The sequence below is a fragment of the Syngnathus floridae genome, chromosome 8 (genome assembly GCF_059516105.1).
Source record: "Syngnathus floridae isolate MCC-2025c chromosome 8, RoL_Sflo_1.0, whole genome shotgun sequence".
NCBI lineage: Eukaryota > Metazoa > Chordata > Actinopteri > Syngnathiformes > Syngnathidae > Syngnathus > Syngnathus floridae.
This window is the reverse complement of record NC_142420.1, coordinates 8,997,435-9,015,970: the sequence shown is the minus strand read 5'-3', so window position 1 is coordinate 9,015,970 and position 18,536 is coordinate 8,997,435. Positions and strand designations below refer to the sequence as shown.

Below are 18,536 nucleotides of genomic sequence, written 5' to 3'. Positions count from 1 at the left end.
CAAAAAACAGAAACCTCCCTCTAGCAAGAAGTTTTGCTGCATAATAAACTACACAAAAAGCATAAAAAATTTGACTTACAATATTGTTTAAAAAAAAAAAAAAGTCTTAACCTGGACATACATTCTTCCCTCTCCCGTTTGTTTTTACTCCACATACAGACACAGTACAGTGTGCTTGCTTTTGTACCTCCAGACCAACAAAGAATGTTTGAGGATTGTTTTCATGACCCTGTTATTTTTTCATTTGACACATTACAGTGCCCTCTCTCAGATTAAAGTACCTCTAAACAGCAAATACTAGACCAAAAAATGAAAGTTCCAGGTCTGGTGTCACATAAGATATATTTCAAACCCAATTCAACAGCCAGCACCTGATTGTTTTCCTCTGTGTAGGGTTTCTATTGCTTTTTAGTAATAAAAAAAAAAAAAAGCATATTGAACAACGACCAAAAGATTCAAGGAAACGAAATATCCATCAACTCATTCATAATTGATATTTGAAGCTTCGTTTTGTTCATTGAAATAAGCTTTTAGAGCGCGGAGAAAACAGCTGAGCCGATGGAAATGGAATTGGTTGTGTGTCGGTGCATGACAGAGTAGGATTATACCAATGTAATGTCAGCCTTATTAAACACTATTAAACTCTATAGATCAGACAAGAAGCAGAGGGGAAAATAATATACCGACTACTCATCTGTGTGTAAAGGTGTACGCTTACGTGACGTTAAATGAGAGAGGAGCCACATTAAATTTTATATTTAGATCAAGCGAATGAGTCGGCCTACCTCTAATAGAATCCAATAAGTCCGAAGATAAATGAGAAGATGTAGTCAATGTCATTGTTAGCGTATGACATTGGGAGCTCGGCTCTGGATGATATTTCATTTGGTTTGGTTCAGCATCTGGGTCCAATAACACTATGGCGTTTCTGGATTTTGCTGCAGTGATTTGTTAGGGAATTGGAGGTGTTCCCCAGCACAATTATTACATTTGACTGTTGTTATGCTTCTATAATGTTATTTTGTACACGTGTTGTTATAGTTATAGTGATGCCGTTTCCAATGGCGGCTGGTAGAGTTTCTTCGAGGTCGTGCATCTAATGATTGAATGTGTTATGGAGTTTTAAGTTTTGAATCATGAAAAAAATGGCGTCAGAGTTCTTTGTTTCACTGTCCAAATGTTTTTTCAGATTCCAAATATCCCAACTGAGTTGAAGCCATTGTATAGTTGACTAGCTCTAATTTTGTTACATAAGACAAATCGGCTCAGTTATATAAAATATACTTATGGGATTATATTCAAGGTTTTTTTCATAAAATATTATTCACATCTTCAGGACCAGGAGTAGAGATTTGTGTGAATTAGTTTCTTACTTTGATTCTTATTCTGGGATTCCCTTGATCACAATGGCGCATTGGTTGTATCATCCACCTCCAACAATTAGCAGTAGATTTATAGCATTTTTCATTTTGGGCTTTTAGTCATACATTTGAGCCACAGGTCAGTGCTTTCAAACACCCAGACAGTGTTGTAAAAACTCCTTCTTACGATCCATCCCAAAGCGATCGTCAGGCGGTGTTGACTCTTCTGCAGATAAGCACACGTTTGCGAATGTGCTTGTGGGTGTGTTGATTTAGCAAAGGGTTATTTGGATGCATAAAAAAATACTAAAATTGGCTGTAAAATTTACTTGTAATATCTCACTTTGTAGTATTAAGTTATTAATTTATTTAGTGAGATTACACGTGGATTAAACTGTTATATTCTGGTGGCTAGAGCTCTATATGTGACTACTTGAATTTTTTATAGAGTCGCTTACACTCTCAGAGAAGTCAATGGCAGAGATAATTAGCTGTGATTATCCTTGTGAACACTGTTTCTTTTTTTAAATAAGCAGAATTAAAATAGCTTATTGCCTCGCTTACCTTTCCAATAATGAGCCTGCAACCATTATACCTTAGCCAAGCGCGATTAAATTCAACAAACCACCATACAACAAGATTGTAGCCTTATTAAACCGGTGAAAATTAGCAGTATGAATCAAGTTTACATAACTATGGCCTTCCGGTATGTCAAACTGTTGTTGAAATCATTAACAGTGGAGTAGAAGTTCTCAGGAAGAGGATGTGTTAATTTGTCCAATGGTGTGGATGAGCCGTGTGACTATTGCGCTGTTGGATACGAACACACACTGTCTTATGGTTTATGACGCAATTGTTTTCGCACTAAAAGCAAGTGTGAAACTAAACCAACATGCCAGACGTTAAATCAGCAAACTTTAATATAATGAGTGCTGCATGACATTTCTATTATTTTTAGTCAAAATGTTTAAGTGTGACGTAAAGGTAGCTTATTGAGCAGTTGACATTGTTGTATTAAATTGCTTCATTTATTAATGCTATAATAAGTTGTTAATTAATGTTAATGCAGTTGACATGCTGTACCACAAATAATTCATATTGTTGGTATCTTCTTTTTGTTTGTGTTTTAAACACATTGCCCTGTCACATCTGAACATGATACTTTAGACCATATGTGTCAAACCCGAGGCCTGGGGGCCAGATACGGCCCGCCACATCATGTTATGTGGCCCGCGAAGACACATTCTGCATGGACTTTGTATGATTACTAAAATTACAAATTGTCTTCACTTTAAAAAGAAGAAAAAAAAAAACGTTATTCATTAGTTTGTTTTGTAGCCTATACCGTATATAGAAGACGTTAAAAATCATAACAGCCCTCCGAGGGAAACTATGATTACGATAATCCTAATTTTTGTGCGGTAGAATAAATTTTCTGAACCGATTTGATGAACTATATTTTAATTACGTCCTTTTGTTTTACTTTCAAAGCCATCGTGGGTGTGCAAAGATCCAAAATTATCCCAAATTGTGTCACTGTCCAATTGAATATCGACCAGATTGTGCTTTCGGCTTGTGGCTGCTGTTTGTGTCCTTTACCCGTCCTCATCCATCCCAACAAACCAAGACACTGGTTCAATACTCATTTACTTGCCTTGTGATCACCAGGCACTTTGCAGAGTAAGTCATGATAGACACTTGAATGAACGAGCCGGGGAAAACGGTGAGGTATGAAGGCAGCAACCAAAAACAAGCACAAATCTTTGATGTGATGCACAAATACGTTTTTCATTCACATGATCACCTTATGTGGGATGAAAAGACAATTCTGAATGTCACTTTTTAAGCTGTATTATTACAGCTAACAAATGACATTAATATTCATACAGAGTTGAAGTTGGCCAACTTTTTTTTTTTCCACAAATTGAATAACACCATTCCCAACACCTCAGTTGAGATGTGTTGGGAGGCAAAGTAATCCTCAAGTGCAAATCAGAGCTTGCACTCTCATCGGTTAATGAAGATGGGGAGGGGAGGGGGGGAGTAGCAGGGAGGCCCAGTCATTGGAGTGATGAGGGCATCGGTCCTGATTGCATGAAAAACTATTAAAGGGTTGGTTGGAGTGCCACTCCTCAAGAGATTCTTTAGAATATGAGAGATATTTCATCATCTTGTGGGTTTATAGGCTTGATACCGCAAAAGCCCCTGGAAGCATACCAAAACAGATTCAACCAAAAATCATTTTGCTCTAGCTTAGAGATAATTAAAGGGGATTTGCTCTTGTTTAAATAGAATCGTGTTTTGCAAAATCAGAATAGCCCGATTGCTAGATACCGGTGGGGTACTGTATCTGGTGTGCCTAATTATTGCCTGAAGTCAAAATGAACAAATGAAAATGACATTTCATATTAGTTTTGTATACTTTTGAGTTGCGTTATATCATCATTTGCATCGCCTCGTCACCACACTGCTTTTGATTTCAAGAGCTGAACTATTCTGCAACATTTGTTGATGTGGTTCTGCAAGTAAATGCTGCAGAATTGTGCTCCTCTTGGAATTGTTCTCCTTCACCGACCACCCGGGAGAAGAATTCACCACCCATCGGCTGCAAAGACTGTTCATGCTAACGGCAAAGCTGCATATTATGCATGCAATTTACCAGGCATCATACAAGACTTGGTTGGAAGTGATTTTGTTCAAATGTATAAAAATGTGACTTTTCTAGAAACAATAAAATCATCAGTTTCACAACGTGGGAAGAATGCTGCTTCTTGTTTCTGCCAAGAAAATCAATACCACCTACGTGCATGTCAAAAAAAGAATAATGAGGATTGTTTTTTTCACTGAACTGGGTGGTAAATAAATAAACGGTCCTGGATTCCAAATGTATAAATGCTTTTATGGGTTTAAACAATTCCTTCCATGTCAAATATTTGCCATTAATTTGGGTACAATTTCCAAATAAGTAATTAAGTGATGGCCTTACTCATGCTCCTGTGTTTCTACCCGACACCAAATGGAATAACTCGCAACTCTTACGGTCCACGACTTAGTGCTGTGAGGATGTTCTGGATGACTTCCAGATCCCATTAACCTTGAGCCGAGGGCCAACGGTTGACTATGGCCCCAAAGTCCAGTGAGTCAGAAATCCATTTTCTTGAACCCAGCTCAACTGTGCCCACTTCCAAGATGTGTGAAGCTGCCCTCTAAAATTTAAAAGTTATTTCATTCATCTGTCAAGAGCCTCGTTTTGTAAACTGACGGTCCGATCTGTTCCCACACAGGTAAGACAATCTATGTTTGGACCTGTGTGGCTGGCGCATTCATATTGAAAAGTGTTTATGGTTTGATTATTTTTTTTATTTTTTGGGGATGACAAATTTTCAATTCAGGCAGGAGACGATCTTGGCGCATGCAATTTGAGAGAGCGACGGAGTGATTTCTGAATGACAACAACAAGAGATGGCAATGTTATACATTTTAAAACAGCAAGGAGAAAATGAACTCAAACCTTTCTTTGCGCCGTGCTACTCCAACCCTGCTGCAGGCACTGAAAAAAAACAACTGAGGTGTGCCTTTGCTCTCAAATTTGTTTTTATGGGCACCAAGACGTGTCAAGAGTGACTACGGTAATTAGAATTTCAGATTTTATGACAATACACAAGTGATAAAAAAAACCATTATTCTTAAAGCATTATGGTTTGCCATGAGCAAACAAAAGTTATATTGAAGTCTCGAGAGAAATGAAAAGTAATATTTCATAAAACAAAAATCATGAGATATTTTTTAGTTTGTTGCATGGTCTCTCAATATTGATGGCACAGACTAAGTTTTTGTATGTGATAGTAAGTCTCCTTTCACACAGTTAAATGCAGGGCCTGTCTCTTAGTGTTATTGTTATTTATTTATTTTTCATTCAACCAGGTAAGGCTCTTGAGAGCAGGTTGTCATTGACAATGACAACCTGGCAGCAATTTAAGGCTCAATGTTTTCCCCAAGGACACTTTGACAGCCGAGAGTCAGAACTGGGATTTGAACCGTTGACCCTTTCGATCCTTGATAGACCCCAGTCGAGCATTGTACCATTATTACTGTGCTGCAATTATTTTATCATCCTTGGAGCCTTTTTTTTTTTTTCTTCGTTTTCAAGGTATGCATTTCTTATTTTGCAATCTGAGTTTTGTGTGCAATTGCAGGATGGTATGTGGGTGTACGTATTCATGAAAGCATGTTTGTGTGAGTTCTTACTTGATGCATTGTCCGCCCTAGCGTAGCACCACTTTGGCCCTGGAGTAGAGTCTGACTCTGACCAGACAAATTGAGGCAGAATGTTGTTACAAGGGTTTAAAAGAAAAGGTCGACACGAGGTGTCCCATTAGGCTGACAGAGTCAAAAGGATGGAGGAGGTCGGGCTTGACGGACAGATTGTGACTCAAGTACACAGTGGTGTAAGAGGTTAATGATGTCAGCAACCTTGGCATGCCGTACGCCATGACACTAATCATTGTGGTACAATCATGTGTGTGCGTTTTTGTTACAGTAATTAACTGCCCTTCAAAAGACAATGTTGAAAATAACTTAAGTGAATGTTCATCTCAAGTTGTGATTTGCCAGCTTGTTGGATTGAGCAAGTTGATTTGGATTTTTGTCAGATTTCACTGACCACCTTGTATTTTTTTGTTTGTTTTTGTCCCACTCAGCATGCCAACCAGGCTTCTACAAGGCTTTTGCTGGAAACATCAAGTGTTCAAAGTGCCCACTTAATAGTTTCAGCTACGGAGAAGGTGCCGCAGTCTGCCGATGTGAAGTGGGGTACTTCAGGGCTGGAAAAGATCCCCCAACTATGGCTTGCACGCGTAAGTATGCTGTAACATCCTAATACTTGCAAAGTGTCAACATAAGTAGTTGAACGACATTCGTCAGTATCGTAAGTGTTGTCATTTCGTCGCCGTTTCCAAAATCAAATAGATTTTGAGTTGGGAAGTTAATTTAGTGAATGTGTGGTCGTGTCCACACAAGCTACCGGTATTTCTAATCCTCAAATGCAGTGTGTATGTAGAACATTTGTGTCAAACTCAAGGCCAGGGGGCCAGATATGGCCGGCAACACCATTTTATGTGGCCCGCGAAGACAAATTTTGTCTCATTACTAAAATTACAAACTGTCTTCACTTTTTTTATAGAGATATTGCTAGCAATTTTTTATTACCATTCATCTTTTTAAACTGTTTATATATATTATATAGAAGACGTTGACAGTCATAACGGCTCTCCGAGGGAAACTATGACTACAATGCGGCCCGCGACAAAAATGAGTTTGACACCCCTGATGTAGAAGAATACAGAATAGGCTGAAGAACAGCTGGAGGCAATATTACTACTTATTATGAGATCTTACCAAACAGACATACAGGACATATCCGTGTTTGCCCAAAAGCTTAGCTCACCACATTTCCCAAGTAGCTTTCCCAACATCTACTGTCTGTGTGTGCAATATTACTGTGATTGACGTGCAATCCCAAAACTTGTTATTACCTGACTCTGGAGGATCCTCGCGGTATTTAATATGTATCTGTTCAGAGTCAAAGTGTACAATAGATAATCAAATGAATAGCTCGTGGATCATCTGCTTCATCTTTACCGCTGATTCACGGACAGTAATTACAAAGTAATATTTGCATTAAATCAAAGTTTAATTTGACTTATTCCCCTTTAATTAAAACGCCATTTAGCTGTCATTTAGATTTACGGAGCATCACTGTAATCTTTGTAAGGATGGGGAGCGTGCTATTTGTACTGTGCATTCTGAAAAAGGATTCTGGGAGTTTAATCTGAAAGGTGCGATGCTTGGAGAGGAAATGAGCGGAAATTCATGGCTTGTATATTAATATTGCAACTATAAAATAAATCTCATCTCCAGGCTATAGTATATTGTACATGCTGGATAAGGAAAGAATTATGTGATTGTCCAAAACTGAATCATCTGTGTTAGTAGTCCACATTAAAGATGGATCAGCCAGAAGACCTCTCGTGTCATCGGGGGTGACGGTTTACAGTTCTTTGCCGTTATTATTATTCTTCGAAATAAGACCGATGAACACATGAAAAAGAAATGCTGTATAAAGGAAGGAAGAAAGCAAGGATCTCACAAGAGAAGAGATAAAGGTGGAGGAAACATGGGCGGAGTAGACATTGAAGGAAGAAAAGGAGGAGGATACTGATCCCAATCTCCCTCTAGAGGAGAATAGAGGCTGATTGATGGCAGTGGGGTTGATCCACAGGAGGGCAAGGTGGGTGGATTCTGCTCGACGGAGAGAATAGAGGAGGTGCGATGATGGCCGATAAAGGCCGGGCCAGATAAAGCGAGGGGAAAGAATGGACATACGCTGACAGAAGCGGAGGAGGAGCATTGCTGTCTGCTGAGATTTCCAGCAAAGGTAGAGCAGGATGGAGGGTTGCCGAGGGACAGGGAAGCATTGCATTGTCTTGGCAGACAGTGAGCTTGGCAGAAAAGGAATTTTCAAATCTCGCAGGCCTTTTAACTCCAGCCTGTTGACGGCTGACTGCCTGCTACAGCACAATGCTTACTCTGACGCATCCAGGGAGCATAAAAATACCATAAATGAAAGAGAGGGCGAAAGGCTGTAATAAATGGAGTCCTGCAGTAAAACAACTTGTTAACCTTTTAACATTGTGTTTTGGGGAAGACTTGTTTATAATTGGGCTGAGCTGCACTGTTGCACTGTGCCTCAAGGGTCAAGTCTAGGTCCTCTTCTTTTTTCAGGTGTGTTCCACTGACAGTATGACATTCAAGTTTTTTTTCTAGTCAAGTCACAGAATCTACAGTGAATTCACTATGATGAATAACAGTGAGAAGTGGAGCTTTATTTTGGACAAGGTGTATACGATTCGGACTCATTCAACTTTGAAAAAAGACTCAAGAAATTCTTCCTTTGTGTAGATGAGCCAGTCCTAAGTTATCTGTTCTCTTTGCGTCTTTCAACAGGTCCTCCATCCCCTCCTCGTAACTTACTTTTCAATCTCAATGACACATGTCTGATGCTCGAGTGGTCACCCCCCAGTGACACCGGGGGTCGCCGAGACCTGACCTATAACGTCCAATGCAAACGCTGCGGTCTAGAGCCGGGCCAGTGCCAGCTTTGTGAGGAGGAGCTGCGTTTCCTACCCCAACCGTTAGGCCTGACGACCGCCTCTGTCACCGTCGTGGACTTCTCAGCGCACGCTAATTACACCTTTGAGATTGAGTCACTCAACGGCGTTTCAGACATGAGCTCATTTCCACGACAGGTCGCCATCATTACCGTCAGCACCGATCAAGGCGGTGAGTGAATCATTTAAAAACTTTTTTCCCCCACTATTATTGTGCTCTATAACTTTTATAACTTCAGTCAGACCTTATTTTAACAAGCTCTTAATGAGATGGTAACTTAATTAGTTTTCACTAATGCAATTTTTATGTACCTTTGATAGTTTCTTCTGATATTGCAAGCAAGTTCCATGTCTTTAACAATAGAAACAAATGAGTCCATTGCTTGATGGCCAATCAATAATTGGGCTGACTCGTGGCTTTGTCTACAGATAAGCGTTTGTCTCAAACCAGGAGGCCCGTTTTTTTTGGTCCACACTATTTGTTAGTTTTAAGGAAAACTCCAACATAAATCTTGCTTGGGCATTTGATGGATTGCTCAGACCTTGATCCAGGGAAACACCTCATTAGCTTTTAATGGGGATATTGCCACTTCAAGGCCGTTTGATTGGTTGGCTCGTTTCTCTGCAGGTGAATGTCCGACTTTATTTTCTGTCCCATTCACCTGTTGTGGTTTGTTGGGTTGAATAATCTTGCAACATTTGATCCAGTCTTTATTTTATATGGACAAAAGAGACATTGAGTGTTTTGTCTTGATGTGTTTAAGGTAGGATTTTTTCTTTTGCTGTGGTTGCCAAAATGCTTCATTGTACACCAATCTATTGGGCTGAATTTGATTGGCAGATATTGTGCTTTTTTTATGGAAAATTTTAGATTAGTGATGTCATAATTTGTCGATTGATCAATTGCATCATTCAATCGGATCTGTGAAGTCATAAGAGAAAAGCCGGTGATATTATTCATGCAAAAAGTTGGCAACTATGTCTGGATGTACTCTTCAATATTTAATTTTGTTCATTTTTAATGGCATAATTATTTCTGATGTTGATTGCAGTTCCACGCGAACACAAGTTTTATTATAGTTGATTCAAAATGGCAATCCAATTTGTTGAGCAGGACAATTTATTTTTTTCCAACTCAGTGCTGTAAATAATGGCAAGAAATTAATGAGGGTTTTCTCCCTACCTGAATTCTCTTAATAAGAGATTTTATGTTGCAAGGACCGTGTTTCCCATGGGACATGGTATGGCATGGAGAATGTACAGGCTTTTAATTTGTAATTTGCAAACACAGTTTTTTTGTGTTCTCCCGCCTCGTGGTGTTCTCCAGTGTACATTTTTCTGGCGTCTTTGTTCTCTGGCTCCATCCCACCCTCTGCTCCTCTGTTGTTAAGGGAGTTTGGGGGAAAACACATTTTCTCATACAGCCACAACACATTAAATGCGTTATTCTCAAAGTGTCCAGGGACAGCTCCGGCAGTCTTTGCAGGTAAACACAATGTCACACCTAGCCTTTTTATTTCATTAAGATTCCCCGAGTTCAATGCATAGACACACAGCAAGTCCCCCGACGACAGGACTGTGCTAATATACACTCGGCTAATATACTCAGCTACAGCTTTTTAAAGTGCTTTAGGGAGCTGGAGTCAGGTCGATAAGTTTTTGTGTGTGTAATTTTTATGGACATCTTTGTTTTGATTTTGACTTGATTGAATAGCTTTTGGAAAGACAGAAAAGGGGCCTGATCCCAAATGTGGTTGAGGCTCCTTCCAGGCTGTGCCATGGGACTGTTTTTTATTTTTACAGCATAGTTGTTTTTAGCAGTATGCATTTACTGGAATATGTATCTAATTTTTTGCATGTCTGGTAACTATACAGCTTAAAACACTTTCTTACACTCGCACCTATGGACACTTTAGGGTGAAAAGGTGAACAGAAAACACCATTAGCATAGAGTTGCCATCAGCAGAAAAGAGGCCAGCATGTGAATTCCTGCATGTTGGGAGGGTTAGCAACAATCCTGTAATAATGCACTGCAGCCAAAGATGAATTAGTTTTAGCTATTAAAATGCAGATGGAGCTTTTGGTAAATGCTCAATGCCAGTGAGGTTACCATATAAGATTTGTTATGGCTGCAAATGGTTTCTTCGCAAATACACACGACATTCTTTAGTACTCTCCACATACATCAGGAACGATATGGCCTGTGATCATTTCCTGTCACGTATAACCTTTTCTGTATTCAGTGATTAATATAACTATATATGCACAAACATCAATCTCAATGGCATGCGTACTTTATACGCAAAAACTGGCAGAGAAAGGTAAAAAAAAAATAGATCATCCATCCAAATCATCCAAGTACTTAGAGGATAATATATTTCAATGCATGACAAACTATTCTGCCACATGACTACAATTAGTCGGTTGGTCATACACAGATATGCTGACGAAAAGTAGATCCTCCAAATAGGAGAGGCTTTAAAAAAAGAAAAAGAAAAAAAGCGATGATAAGAATGTAAGCAGAGAGAAGCCCGACAGAGACAAATGAAAAAATAGAAAAAGAAGAAGGTGAAAGGGAATATAAAATGAGAAGTGGGAGAATGGAAAGATGATTGCTTGGGGATGTGAATTGAAGACAAAAAAAAAAGGATGGCAGGATGAATAGGGAGTAAATTACCTGACAAAGAGTGAGGCATTGAAGTGCAGCAGATGCTTCTCATATAATGCGAGTCAATTACTGGAGATCAAGGCTTAAAAATTGTACAGTCTATGTCCACATTTCCTATCTTTGGGATTCAAAATAAAATCTAAATTGTGGTCTATTCCATTAATAATAAATGAATTTATAGATAACGTACAGAAAAATAAAGCTAAATGAACATTTGACCATCATAATCTTAGAACTATTTCCAACAGTCAATGTAATAATCTTTGTTGAAAGTTGAACAGAGGGTTAAGGCAAAGCAGTCTTTTGGAGGTGGAGGGGTGTATTGCATAGCTCGTAAAGCTAACTGAACGAAGGAAAGTGGCCAGGTGGGTGAATTTTGAAAGAAGCAGCGGAAGCAGAGAGAGATGTCCTAGAAACATGAGAGTCTTTCATCACAGGAAGCAGCTTGGTAATTGTGTATGTCAACGAAAGCAATCAGAGACGGGTCAGGCTCTCGGATGCTGTGTCATATCTGAACGGCAACTTGAGACTCCAATCAGACAGTCTTTTGTAGATGCAAGGAAAGAAAAAGTTGGTGGATAAAGTGCATATGAAATGCAGATGGGAGGAGCTGCTTTTTGGAGTGTCATTCATTAACCTTAGACAAACTCTTGAATGTCTGATTTACTAAGATCCCAAATGGCGGCCATGCAGTGCTGGAAAGATAATTTAAAAAATATAGTTGCTAACAATGACAAGTGATCCTAATTTCCCCTTTTAGATTTTATATATTTTTTAAGCTGTTGTCTTGTATGCAAATTGAATCGGTAATTAGAACTCCAAAAATATTAGTGTCAACTTTTACTTGATTGTTAAAGTCAAACTCTATTAAAGATTACGTCTTGTCTTTGTTGACCTGTGATGGCCTTTTGCCTTGTAGCCCAGCAGGCGCCAGGATCAATTTGCAGCCAAAGTTATGAACGATTTGATTGCATGAAACCGCCGGCCTTTTCAGCCACCATACGGCAGCACCTCTCCCGGCATTGCAACATGCTCTAACTAACTATGACAAATTATCCTCACACTTAATTACAAGCCAGGGAAAATCTCAATGATGTTTATTAGGCGCGGAATCATAAAGCGGTTTGTCCATGGCCTTGAGAGCAAAGCGCCGTGCTGCCGAAACACTAATAACAACAAGAGCCGTACAAATTAGATGAGCTGAAAGACCGCGGGGCTTGATGAACTGGTCGCGGTGTGGCGACAGTCTTTGAATGAATCGATAGCGATCACCACTATGCTGAAGTGCCGAGCTCCACTTCCCTTTAGCTACACGTTCACCCAGTGGTACATCAGTTTAGTTTTCCGCCTAAATCTGAAACACTCAAATCTTATCGGGCTCGTGTCTCCACCATCGGTCGATGGGAAGGAGATGTCTGCCATATATGGTGTGACATTATGGAGGAGTCAAGTCTTTTCCACAGCAGGGCTTAACCCGAATTTACGCAGGAAAAACTAGAAATTCCTACCAGGAACTACAAATTATACCAGTCAGTGGTGATTGCAAGCAATTTCCTCTACCAAATTCAGAATCGTAGCATACCTTTAACGTTTCAAGATTAACACACGTTGGCTGATCGTGTAACTGTGGAGTGCTACTCCATATCCATTAACAATGATCAATACAATTCCCAATACATATTCTACATCTGTGTCGATGTATTCCAGTTCAACTCTCACAAGCGCGAGAGACAAGAGCTGGACCCGAAGCGCTAGCCTTGGGGAGTGGGTGGGCCATAAATATAACCTCCATGGTAGCTAGCTTATTAGAAGTTGATTTATCAGCTCCTCTGTAAGGAATACACGCCCTTGGAATCACAAGTGAGGAAGTCCACCCCCCAGGAAGTTCCAATCACCATGCAGCATATGGAAATAAACAGGGAATATTTAGTGTCGAGCCATGAATGTCACGTCTCCCCGTTATGTTGGTGTGGACACAACTTATCAGGCCTAAGTCATCATTGTCACGTCTCTCCTACGCACACGCACAAAATACATGCGCTTTCTCGCGCTTTCTCGCTCACACAAACACACACCCCGTTTGCCTTCTGTTAAACCAGATAGAGGGACGAACAATTGGGCAGGATGAATGTGTTCGACAGTTTTCTACCTCCGTAGTGATTTATCAGAGTATTTATCCTGGTAATTTGCCTTATCTCGTATTCCTTCTTTCTCTGTCCAATCCTTCATTTTCTCCCACATACATTTATGATGAAGCCAGTTTGAGTCATTTAAGTAGTCTAAGTATATACTCCTGATATATTTTACCGCGACATGTGGCAATGACTTAAGGGCTAAAGGTTGAATGGCTTATCTCAGATATATTGTCGTGTTTTTGGTGTAATCTTGTCAGCTCCAGCTCTTTGTGATCTTAAACAAAATGAAATGTCTAGAAAATGGATGGAGGGATTAAACACTTATGTTCTTTTAGGCCTAATTGAAATCTGCATGTGTCACTTTGTCAGCAACCTGCAAATTCAGTGACGCCAGCAAAGGCTAAAAAAACCTCATGTACTTGCAAGATGACTCATTTGGGAAAGTCCCCGCTAGGCAACAAGCGACGAATGTTTTTAGCGGAAAGTGATTTTTTTTTTCTTAGCTTGCACTGGTGCTGGGTCCCGCTCTAATATGTCCGCACCTTAGCTTGGGACTGTCATGACAACCAATGACGCTCACCACACACTTGCAAGCTGTCAGAGAACCAAAGATGGACCCTCGCTTTGGTGTAAAAAAAAAAAAAATCAATAAATGAAATAAAGATCTATGATTCTTTGAAGGTGCTCACCCTCAATGTGACCTTGGTCTTGGGCGGGAGCCCTTTCTCGCTTTATCTCTAGAGTGCTGTCCCCCTGCTGCACTGTACATCTCTGTGCACCTGCAATCATGGCAGCCACCTTTGAAGCTGAACACAAACACATGAAAGCGAAAGCAAAAATGTGAGCGAGAAAGTGGAGGAAGGGCTACAATACCACACAGGTAGTGAGGGAGGAAAAAAGAAAATTAGACTCATCAAGTCTGTGCAAAAATTCCGGTATTTTGAAAAATGAGGGATGTTTACAGTTAGAGCAAGTAATGAAATCCCCGTGATGGAAAAGTAATGATGATAATTTTGTTTTGTCATATTCTTCTTTTTGCACCAAAACCCAAATTGCACTTTTTCGATGATAGAAATTTCCGTGCACCCCTAATATATGCAGCAAACAAACATGGACCGTTGAATAATAACCTAAATCGTTTTTGGCATAGCGGCATCATTGGTGATTAGCATTGAAAGTCAGTTGATATATAGCAGCTATAAAAACACCGCAGGACGGCACTCTACTGCACGAAGCTGCAAGAAAGTAAAAGCTTGGCAATCCGACACCATATACATCCATCATTCAGCGCATCGAGTACACAAACCGACATCATAAAGCCCCAATGTCACTATTTAACCTGAAACTTACTACACTATTACACCATTTCAAGAATTGCTTCACAAGTGGTTTATATAAAGTGCCCAAATAATGAAAGGCATAAAATGGAATTCCCTGTCACCGTCCATCTATTTTACAACCCAAAGCATCAGGCTACTGGGCAATAATGCATCAATGGTAGAACATGCAGGGCATTTGTTAAAATGATAAATATAAAATGATAAAATGGGTTTTATGTTCTTTCCAGTCGCTTAGATAAAACCAACAGTTCCTGAAGTGTATTTTCCGAGCGAGTGGCACTCACGTAGTGATGACAGCAACACTTCTCGCATATGGCCACATGACCTTTAGAACAGAAGTTGTGCCGCCATAACTGATGTCATTGCCATTGTGAACTGGTCCAGTCAGCAGTTGTAATGTAGGCTTGTGCTGAAGGGCACTAGAAACTTACATACTGTGTAAGCTAAGATAAGAAGTGTAAAAAAAAATAAAATACACCACAATGTGTCATTTAACAGTTTTTTTTCCATAGATCACAAAAATGATGGTTGTATAATTCTTCTCAAACAATTGAAGCGTCCAGGAGTGAATACTGTAGATTTATTTTCAAACTATTCTCTGCACGAGATATATCAAAAAGCGTTTTAAGATGATAAACAATGTGGAGAAAGGTCAATTGTATCAATTTGTGAAAGAAAAATGCTAAATTGACCAAAATTTGGACATAAGTGTTTTTCACCCGACAGTAATGACATTAAGTCCAATAAAAAAAATGGCAAACAATAATGTAATGTATTAGAACCGGTACAAGAGACTTACTAATCCTATTTCCCGCTGCCTTCCTGGCAAATGGGCACATCAGCGGTGTAACGGAAGAAACGCATTTAATCACCTTTGCCTTTCAGACAGAACTCGCAGAAGCGGGACATTGCTGTATCCACAAAGTTTCCACACAGCTGATGCCGTTGAATGCAAATAATTAGACATGTGGTGACCCCGGCGCAAGCGTCTGGCACGGCGGGTTATACGTTGTTAAACTTCGCTTCGGGTTCTTATACGAGATCAGAAAGTTCCGGTTCACACATCTGTACCTTACACATAGGAGGTGTGAAAAGACAAAATTAGCTCAATAAAGTGTGCTTTACGGAATTTGCTCACACTGTTAGAATCTGAGGCTTTTAATGCACAATTTGAAAGGCAAGAATCTAACTGTGAATAATATTACTTTATTTTGTGCTACTTTGGCCTTTTGTTTTTTAACACTCTCTCGGCATAATCAGGGCGTTTGGAGCTAAAAGATAAAAGCTGCTATGTTCTTGCTTGTAGGGAAAGAAATGGTCATTAAAACATTTGTTTACCGTTTGGAGCCCTTGGTTTGTGGAGGAACTGTTGTCAAATGACTCTTAGACTTTTGTGGAGGTGCACACAGTTTTCACTTGTGTGTATTTATTTCCATTTAGACAACTTATACATTATTTATCCTCACAGGATTAAAGCATTAGAACTGGCCGGTGGTCGCGTATCTGAATACATTGTCACGGAGAAAACGCATTACTTTGTTCTTGCATGTGTGTTTTAGACATTAAATGGCCATCCATTCGGCGGTGTGTGCTTGTGCAACAGATGGATGACACACATAAGTCACACAAACACACGCCTCATGCTTTGTGGGCAGTAAATCCCGACAGACTACACCGTCTTGTTAGCAGACGGTTTCACAGTCAATGTGTCCTTGAGTTTGACAGTCAACCTCTGCCGATTCTCTCATCGCGAGCTACAGCACAAGACTTTCTGAAATATTTATCCAAACATTATTGGCTGCTTTTCAGAAGCAGTAAATTGTGTATTACTTAATTTTTTATCATTTCCCATGTATTTTTAATGACTTTAGACACATATTACAGCTAATAAGTGGCTAAGTTCCTTTTACTAGACACTGTGGCTACTTCATGAGATAATGGAGCAGCTTGTGCCGGTGGAAATACTTTGCTAATGCAACTCACATTGCAATAGCCATAAAGTTAATAGCAATATAATTAACATTGCATTGTTGGTTTTTATTTGGACTGAATGAGGAAGTAGTCTTGGGAATATGCTGTTGATATTGGCAATTTAACTGAAAGCAAACTATTTTTCTTTAGAAATTGACATTTATTGTTGCTGTTTTTAATAATTATTTTCATTAATATAATCAATGAGATGGGAAAATCCTCTCTAAATGTTGTGAACTCTTGTTTCCATGCCTGTTGAGTAGAATAATGCTCATGCCCATCCCTCATAGAAATATTGTAAATCCGATCCTTTTGTTATCAACTGTACTACTTAAAAATGAAAGACAACTTGAGTGGCAAGGCAGCTGCCACCCCTTGCCACCCTGTAAAACCGCCTCTGGATGCATTGTAACATTTAATGATATAACTCTGTAACATCTGTAATTTTTTGTTGAATTTATTCCAGGCCCAAAACCATGATGGCTTGAAATTATGTAGCTTCCAATCACTGTTGGAATACTTCCAAAAAGCGGTTTAGTTAATTTTCACATTCAACCAGAAAGGCACACATGCTTAGGAAGTTGTTTGTCCTTGAACAACTTAACAGATGTTAGACAAGGACACAGTAAATAGGACACATAATAAGGACCCTGATGAAACGCTCTGTGTGAGGCATAACGCGACACCCAAAGACCTCGCAATACTGCATTCAGAAATTAGGATTCAATAATGCAAGAGGCAGTATGAAAGATATTGGTTCCAGGACCCAGGCTAATAATCTAATAAACTACACGGTAAAAACATGTCCTCGACCTTAGCGGAGCTAATGATCCACAAAGTGTTCATGATTTAAGAGGAAATGTTTCAGCCAGCCATAAAAGCACCGGGGACGTTGACTGCATACAAATCCCACAATGCAATGCACTTTCATGAAGGTGGACATCAGCATTCTACTGCATCTTTTGACCGAAATAAAACAAAGTCACGGTATTATTTATCCACAAAAAGGTACATGGATTTTGTGCATGGGGTAAATTGTGCATTTTCAAAAAAAGAATTGACAGACCATGGAATACGATTTCAGTTTAAGGTTATAAGGTATATAATCTGAAAATCTGCACTTTTGTATGTACAGCACACTGTTGATATGACATTGTTGAAGTTATTGTGTGAGGCGCTGAATTGCTGCCAACTGTAAAGTGTGCTGGTGGCTAATTGGTTCTTATGAAAGAAGGCGCTACAACACATTGTGAGCCATCGAACATTGTGATCACTGACCTTGCAAATGTACTGTGGAAATGGGCAAAACTTGTGAGATGCACTCCGTTTGTTTTCCTACTTCCAAGCTACCTGCTTCAATGCACAGATATATATAACCTATATATAGATCCTGATATATAATTCATTTTAGACACCAAACCTTCGCTTGGATGTCATCTTTCCCCCTCTTTTTCCACCCCAAATCATTTTTTGTCACACAAACACTTTGATCAAGTGCCTTTGGATAGAGAATGAAAGCTACAATATATATAATATTGTAAAAAAAAAAAAAAAAAGGCTTTGTGTGAGGGAGTGGGAGTGAAGGCATCAATATGACTGTTTTCGCTGCCGCGCTTCTCAGCCAGCTGATTCTCACCCATCTGAGATCCCGAGTGAGGATTATAAAACCAATCAGCAGGCAGTGATTGCTGCAGCGAGGTTGCGATTGGATCACAACCCAGGTTCTGCCGACAGCACCTTAAGGAGTAAGAGAGAAAAGGTGCAGGGAAGGAAAAAAAAAAAAAACCTTGATAACCCCGGAACGTAAAAGTTTAATAGAAGCGAAGACCAGACACAGGCATAACAAGAAATCAAGAATTTTCTCATCAGCCTCAATTTGCAGACATATTTTA

The 18,536-nt window shown here is 39.5% G+C and overlaps 1 protein-coding gene across 1 annotated transcript in view; it reads left to right on the top strand.

Moving 5' to 3' along the window:
- LOC148394405 (ephrin type-A receptor 6-like) overlaps window positions 1–18,536 on the top strand; it is a 66,737-nt gene that overhangs the window by 27,850 nt on the left and 20,351 nt on the right. The window contains exons 4-5 of the mRNA XM_088382276.1: window positions 6,062–6,217; window positions 8,367–8,702. Of these exons, the coding sequence (XP_088238402.1) occupies window positions 6,062–6,217; window positions 8,367–8,702 (492 nt within the window). The remainder of the gene's footprint in view (window positions 1–6,061; window positions 6,218–8,366; window positions 8,703–18,536) is intronic.